Source organism: Brachionichthys hirsutus, unplaced genomic scaffold, assembly GCF_040956055.1.
Source record: "Brachionichthys hirsutus isolate HB-005 unplaced genomic scaffold, CSIRO-AGI_Bhir_v1 contig_1282, whole genome shotgun sequence".
Classification (NCBI taxonomy): Eukaryota; Metazoa; Chordata; class Actinopteri; order Lophiiformes; family Brachionichthyidae; genus Brachionichthys; species Brachionichthys hirsutus.
In genome coordinates, this window is record NW_027180728.1 from 18,732 (window position 1) to 26,134 (window position 7,403).

At 50.4% G+C, this 7,403-nt stretch overlaps 1 protein-coding gene across 2 annotated transcripts; it reads right to left on the reverse strand.

The window, feature by feature from the left end:
* Positions 1–750: 750 nt before the first annotated feature.
* On the reverse strand, positions 751–6,947 carry LOC137916570 (rhomboid-related protein 4-like). Of its 2 annotated transcripts, XM_068759558.1 has the most exons (8): positions 6,840–6,947; positions 6,401–6,589; positions 5,867–6,146; positions 5,595–5,727; positions 3,884–3,972; positions 2,247–2,312; positions 2,066–2,113; positions 751–1,958 (listed from the first exon to the last, which is right to left on the reverse strand). In XM_068759558.1, the coding sequence occupies exons 2-8, from the start codon at positions 6,551–6,553 to the stop codon at positions 1,852–1,854; spliced, it is 876 nt and encodes a 291-aa protein (XP_068615659.1). In that variant the 5' UTR covers positions 6,554–6,589; positions 6,840–6,947; the 3' UTR covers positions 751–1,851. The 2 variants fall into 2 exon arrangements, with proteins under 2 accessions (XP_068615659.1, XP_068615658.1); XM_068759557.1 differs by lacking the exon at positions 6,840–6,947 and having other exon boundaries at positions 2,066–2,160; positions 2,225–2,312; positions 6,401–6,680.
* Between the last annotated feature and the right edge of the window lie 456 nt (positions 6,948–7,403).

Genomic DNA, 7,403 nt, shown 5'->3' on the forward strand with positions numbered 1-7,403 from the left:
CAGCGTCTGCGTCTCCAGCGTCTGCGTCGCCAGCGTCTGCGTCGCCAGCGTCTGCGTCTCCAGCGTCTGCGTCTCCAGCGTCTCCTTAATCATTCCTTAAGGAGGGAAGATGTGTCGTAAGTACTTTAAGGACTCCACTACCCAGCATGCCACAGGGGTGGAGCGCGGAGGACCAACCGCTACGGGAGAGCTTAGTGGTTGCTAGGACGACAGAGCTGTATACACAGAGATACAGCAAGCTCCGAGTAAAGAATATTAATAGACCAGTTAACGCCTCGTCTTCATGATTAGAGACTAAACATTAGCCAAGCTCAAACACGACACTTAGCACATGCTGGATCTCCAACGTCACTCACAGCATATGAAACTCGGTTTGTTGATGCTTCTACTGCTAATTTTTGGGTTCGACCAGCTCAAAATCAGGAATCTGAATTCAATTCAGTTCAGTTTCATTACATATATATTATGCAGCCTCAGAGGTAGCGGGCCGTGTCTCCCTTGAGCCGGTCCCAAGCCCGGAACGCTGGAGACGCAGACGCTGGAGACGCAGACGCTGGCGACGCAGACGCTGGCGACGCAGACGCTGGCGACGCAGACGCTGGAGACGCAGACGCTGGAGACGCATCCGGTGTGCAATCGATTTGCTGTAGCGACCCCTGCTGGAAGAAGAGGAAGGAGGACGAAGATAAGGTCACATTTATTGAGCCAACTGGACTCTGACGAAAATAAAAGTGACCTTTGGATGCACTCAGAGCAGATTCACCCATATGGACAGTACCAAATACTAATGGGTACGCAGCAGTATTTGGTGTCAGGCAGACATCATCTCTCAAAAGCATCTCATTTGTACTGTTATCTATGTATTAATGAATATTTGAGTGATTTTCTTTGGACATTAATAATTCTACCTTCACTTCTGCCTGAGGCTTCTTCTTCTTCTTCCCCTTTCAGCTCGTCCCGTGAGGTGATCGCCACAGAGAATCAATGCCGTTTCCTGCTGAACCCTCGTCATTGATCCGGGCTTGGGACCGGCTCAAGGGAGACACGGCCCGCTACCTCTGAGGCTGCATCGATTTCTGAGTGTTGCTGTTAAAAGTCATTTTAAAACCGCTTTAAGGTCATTTCAAATTTCAGCGGATTGAAAATCTGACAAGATTTGAAGTAATTTTAAATCAATTTTACAAGGTTTTTGGGATCAGTTTCATTTTTCAGTCGTGAAAAACTCTTTGCTCAAGCTTTGGTCTATCCCAGGCCAGATATGATAAAGTGTAAAGCTAAATGCAAACTAATCCAGGTTGGGCAAGTCTGGATTAGTCACTGAGCCAGGATTGTGATACGCCGACTGCAAAATGAACAGGAGAGAGTATTTAACCTTTTGTGTTTATGAATGCGACTAACAATCTCAACTTGTTAGAAAAGCTTTGTCAAGTCCAGTTATCGACATCTAGAACCGACTTGTAGAGGGGGAAATTGCACTTGTTTTATGAAAAGAACAATTGGGTAGTAAACAACATTAATTCCATAAACATTTTTCATCATATCCAATCCACAACTTAAAAGGTGTAATAATGGAAAACGCTCTGAACTCTGAACTTTCCCCTTCATCGTCTTTGAAGCTACAACTCAGAACACACGTCTGGGTAGCGGAGCTTCCGTGAACTCTTTGGTAGCATTCAAAGGCCTGTTAACAGCACGCGCACACGCACACGCACACACGCACACGCACGCGCACGCGCACACGCACACACAGCAGAAGGGCAGCGTCCTCCATCTGCCCGTGTCAGCGCGCTCCCTCTCAGCCAACGGAAACAGAGATCGTCTTCGTCTTCGTCTTCCTCCCTTTCCAGCAGATCAAGGATCAAACCTCCTCAGCCTCCTCCACCGGAGTTCCTCCACTCGCTCCTCCTCAGAGGGGCTGAAATAGGGAGGAGGAGGAGCTCCCCCGGGGCTGCTTTGTCCTGTTAAACAAAACAGTATCTAATCAGAAGACCTTTTTTCAATCCTGAATTAGCTTCGATTTGTGAAGCCACTCATGAATCAATGCTCTAATTAATCAATCCGCTACCTCTGTCATCCAGACTGTTTCTGATCGCCGCCTCCAGCTGCTCTTCCTCTGTGGAAGGAGCAGGGTTTGGTGTGTAGTGATGGTACCCCAAGTACACAGACACACACACACACACACATTAAGGTTGACACTGAGTGATCAAACTAAGCTACCAAGGATCCACATCCTGTGCTTGCGTTACCTGATGAGCCTGAAGACCTGTAGTAGGAACCGGGCTGGGAGTCAGATCCGTTTGATGTTACAAAGCCTGGTGAAAAGATATACAATAAAATACTAACAACAAGCTGGAATGCAAACAGAGCAGGGATCAATACCGATATACAATAAAATACTAACAACAAGCTGGAACGCAAACAGAGCAGGGATCAATACCGATATACAATAAAATACTAACAACAAGCTGGAACGCAAACAGAGCAGGGATCAATACCGATATACAATAAAATACTAACAACAAGCTGGAATGCAAACAGAGCAGGGATCAATCCCGATATACAATAAAATACTAACAAGCTGGAACGCAAACAGAGCAGGGATCAATCCCGATATACAATAAAATACTAACAAGCTGGAACGCAAAGAGAGCAGGGATCAATACCGATATACAATAAAATACTAACAACAAGCTGGAACGCAAACAGAGCAGGGATCAATCCCGATATACAATAAAATACTAACAACAAGCTGGAACGCAAACAGAGCAGGGATCAATACCGATATACAATAAAATACTAACAACAAGCTGGAACGCAAACAGAGCAGGGATCAATACCGATATACAATAAAATACTAACAACAAGCTGGAACGCAAACAGAGCAGGGATCAATACCGATATACAATAAAATACTAACAACAAGCTGGAACGCAAACAGAGCAGGGATCAATACCGATATACAATAAAATACTAACAACAAGCTGGAACGCAAACAGAGCAGGGATCAATACCGATATACAATAAAATACTAACAACAAGCTGGAATGCAAACAGAGCAGGGATCAATACCGATATACAATAAAATACTAACAAGCTGGAACGCAAACAGAGCAGGGATCAATACCGATATACAATAAAATACTAACAAGCTGGAACGCAAACAGAGCAGGGATCAATACCGATATACAATAAAATACTAACAACAAGCTGGAACGCAAACAGAGCAGGGATCAATACCGACATACAATAAAATACTAACAACAAGCTGGAATGCAAACAGAGCAGGGATCAATACCGATATACAATAAAATACTAACAACAAGCTGGAATGCAAACAGAGCAGGGATCAATACCGATATACAATAAAATACTAACAACAACAGAATGAGAATCCTTCTATTAGCTTGCTGCTGGAAATCAGTTCCTCAGGTTCTGTGCTGAACTGGTTTGAACTGGTTCTAAACGGCGCTTTGAACAGGCTGCGAGTTACTAAAGCAGCACGCAGTCACATGACCTCATACCTGCACATGCAGTCACATGACCTCATACCTGCACACGCAGTCACATGACCTCATACCTGCACACGCAGTCACATGACCTCATACCTGCACACGCAGTCACATGACCTCATACCTGCACACGCAGTCACATGACCTCATACCTGCACACGCAGTCACATGACCTCATACCTGCACACGCAGTCACATGACCTCATACCTGCACACGCAGTCACATGACCTCAGACCTGCACACACAGTCACATGACCTCAGACCTGCACACGCAGTCACATGACCTCAGACCTGCACACGCAGTCACATGACCTCATACCTGCACACGCAGTCACATGACCTCATACCTGCACGCAGTCACATGACTTCATACCTGCACACGCCTCCATGACGGCCTCCAGCGGTCCAGCAGCGTAGAGCAGACCCACCAGGATACCTGCCAGGTGACCGATGAACGAGGTCCTGGTGCAGAGAACAGATGAACGCCAACGTAAAGGAACGGTGCCACCTGCTGGACCGCTGCTGGCACGACGCAACGTGAGCTAACGGGATGCGAGGAACCTGGTTGAACCTGGTTCTCCTCAGGCAGAATGAGGTTCTCCTCACTCTGCCTGAGGAGAACCATCAGCTTAAAGGCTATTTGCCCCAAACAGAAACGGTTTAGCAGCAAATGTTAGTCGGCTGCTACTTTGGGCGGCACGGTGGCTAGCACCGCTGCCTCGCAGCAAGAAGGTCGCAGGTTCAAATCCAACATGCGGCTTCTGTGTGGAGTTCGCATGTTCTGCCCGTGTTGCTGTGGGGTCTCTCTGGGGTCTCTCTGGGGTCTCTCCGGGGTCTCTCCGGGGTCTCTCCGGGGTCTCTCCGGGGCCTCTCCGGGGCCTCTCCGGGGTCTCTCCGGGGTCTCTCCGGGGCCTCTCCGGGGTCTCTCCGGGGTCTCTCCGGGGTCTCTCCGGGGTCTCTCCGGGGCCTCTCCGGGGCCTCTCCGGGGCCTCTCCGGGGTCTCTCCGGGGTCTCTCCGGGGCCTCTCCGGGGTCTCTCCGGGGTCTCTCCGGGGTCTCACTGGGGTCTCTCCGGGTCCTCACTGGGGTCTCTCTGGGGTCTCTCTGGGGTCTCTCTGGGGTCTCTCTGGGGTCTCTCTGGGGTCTCTCTGGGGTCTCTCTGGGGTCTCTCCGGGGTCTCTCCGGGTCCTCTCTGGGGTCTCTCTGGGGTCTCTCTGGGGTCTCTCCGGGTCCTCTCTGGGGTCTCTCTGGGGTCTCTCCGGGATCTCTCTGGGGTCTCTCTGGGGTCTCTCTGGGGTCTCTCCGGGTCCTCTCTGGGGTCTCTCTGGGGTCTCTCCGGGATCTCTCCGGGGTCTCTCTGGGGTCTCTCTGGGGTCTCTCTGGGGTCTCTCCGGGGCCTCTCTGGGGTCTCTCCGGGATCTCTCTGGGGTCTCTCCGGGGTCTCTCTGGGGTCTCTCCGGGGTCTCTCCGGGGTCTCTCTGGGGTCTCACTGGGGTCTCTCTGGGGTCTCTCTGGGGTCTCTCTGGGGTCTCTCTGGGGTCTCTCCGGGTCCTCTCTGGGGCCTCTCTGGGGTCTCTCCGGGGTCTCTCCGGGGTCTCACTGGGGTCTCTCCGGGTCCTCTCTGGGGTCTCTCTGGGGTCTCTCTGGGGTCTCTCTGGGGTCTCTCCGGGGTCTCTCTGGGGTCTCTCTGGGGTCTCTCTGGGGTCTCTCTGGGGTCTCTCTGGGGTCTCTCTGGGGTCTCTCCGGGGTCTCACTGGGGTCTCTCCGGGGTCTCTCCGGGGTCTCTCCGGGGTCTCACTGGGTCCTCTCTGGGGTCTTCCCACCACCAGAAACATGCAACTTGGGTCCAGGTCATTATTGAAAAAGAGAATTAAATCCCAATTGGTTAAATAAAAAGTTGTTGTTTTTTCCCAGGGGGCTGAAAGCACCTTCTTCGGCTCATGGTGAGTTGTTGTGTTGCAGACAGTGAAGATGTGTGATGGTGCACAGAACAGAGCTGCTCTGAAGGGGTCATCCGGGGTCATCCCGCACAGAGATCCTAAATCCTGCAGAACAAAACCGGTTTCTGATCGATCGGCAACCCACCCCGGTGACGTTATATGGATCAGCACGAGTTCGACCCAACTGGCATAACGATTAGCAACAGGTACGCCCATCACGTAGGCCACGCCTCCGGGGTGGTAATGGTTGTTGAGCACCTTCAGGGCAAACAGAACGCCTGTAAACACAATCACGTATGTGAAGATCGGTGAGGAGGCGGTCAGAATGAAGCCCATTCAGAGACGGATTAATCGATTAATAGATATAGATTACTTACAGCATCTCTACTACCATCTTTGAGGGGTTTCGTAGCTCACCTGAGAAGCCAACAGCACAAGCCATGCTGTAGGACTGATCCTGCGTGAGCTCTGTTAGCACCGCCTCCAACGCCAGGTAGACCACGCCGGTGAGCAGAGAGAACACAGCCAGCAGGTAGGCGAACCAGGCTCCGCCCAGCCGTCTCTCCAGCCCGATGCCTTTCCAGAGGAAGGACACCATGTTGAAGTAGAGGTGCCAGTCGTCGGCATGGTGCAGCGGGGACAGCAGGAGGCGGAGCCAGTCGTTGGACCAGAACACCTGCTGGACACTCACACACGCCTCGGGATCGGAAAGACAGTAGTATTCATATGAATACTCATATGATCAAATACTTATAGTCCAAGATCTTAAGGAATATTTATATATATTCTGATTTAGCGCAAAGAAAAGCAGAAAAACTCACTTTGAATAAGATGAAAGCAACCAATCATCATGCTGGTTAGTTAATCAATGTAGAATTCACTTTGCACTGCGGCACTAAATACGAGTTTGATCGTGATCACTTTGTGCGTGAATAATGATCAGTGTCTCACCCGCATCAGGGGCGCTGCCGGAAACAGGTAGAGCCACGCGGTGAGTCCCAGGACAGCCAGGGTGACCGGCGGGACGCGGTCCAGGCCCGCCTGGAGCAGCTGGGAGGCGAGCAGCAGCAAGCCCAGGTGGGGCCCCCTCTGGCGGCGGCGCATCCTCACAGCAGCTAGTCGTTGTTCCGGTGGTTCTCGCTTTATGAACAATCAGCAATCAGCGACAGACATTTCCGGTTCTTACGTCACGATCTCAGAAAACCTAATTAGCAATTTAGTCAACCGATTTCCGCTCCGGGATTCACCGAAACACGGTCGATCTGCCGTCGCGCTATTCAGAAACACGAAACAGCGCCGCCGATCAGACGCTGTGATCAAACGCTGAGATCAAAGGGCAGGAAGCCGAGTGAGCGGTCCCTCTGTCGGTGACGCTCCGGCTAATGCTAACCTCGAGACTCCGGTTATTGGCGACTCCGCCTCCGTGGCTCCCGGGAGGACCGACGGTCGACCTTTATGCAGCTTGAGACGCAGGACGCGTCAGCAGAATCGGTGTCTTCATACGTCATCACGTTTCTGGAAGGCGCGCGGCTAAAAATCAACAGCGTTGTCACGTGATCCTAACAGAGCTGCGTTGTCACGTGATCCTAACAGAGCTGCGATGTCTGCGCGTGATGATGATGAATATATTTATTAGATAGAATGTTAGAGTACAAGTACAGTCACACAGTAGCATGTATTACAGTACAAGTACAGTCAATCAGTAGCATGTATTACAGTACAAGTACAGTCAAACAGTAGCATGTATTACAGTACAAGTACAGTCACACAGTAGCATGTATTACAGTACAAGTACAGTCAAACAGTAGCATGTATTACAGTACAAGTACAGTCAAACAGTAGCATGTATTACAGTACAAATAAAGTCAAACAGTAGTATGTATTACAGTACAAGTACAGTCACACAGTAGCATGTATTACAGTACAAGTACAGTCAATCAGTAGCATGTATTAC

What these genes read in the sequence shown, in the direction of transcription:
- LOC137916570 (XM_068759557.1), bottom strand. Translation starts at nt 6,553, where the DNA reads ATGCGCCGCCGCCAGAGGGGGCCCCACCTGGGCTTGCTGCTGCTCGCC. An exon ending in CGTCATGGAGGCGTGTGCAG is followed by an intron (nt 2,313 to 3,883) that starts GTATGAAGTCAT and finishes TCTTTTCACCAG; the next exon opens with GCTTTGTAACATCAAACGGA. An exon ending in AAACAGTCTGGATGACAGAG is followed by an intron (nt 1,959 to 2,065) that starts GTAGCGGATTGA and finishes TTTGTTTAACAG; the next exon opens with GACAAAGCAGCCCCGGGGGA.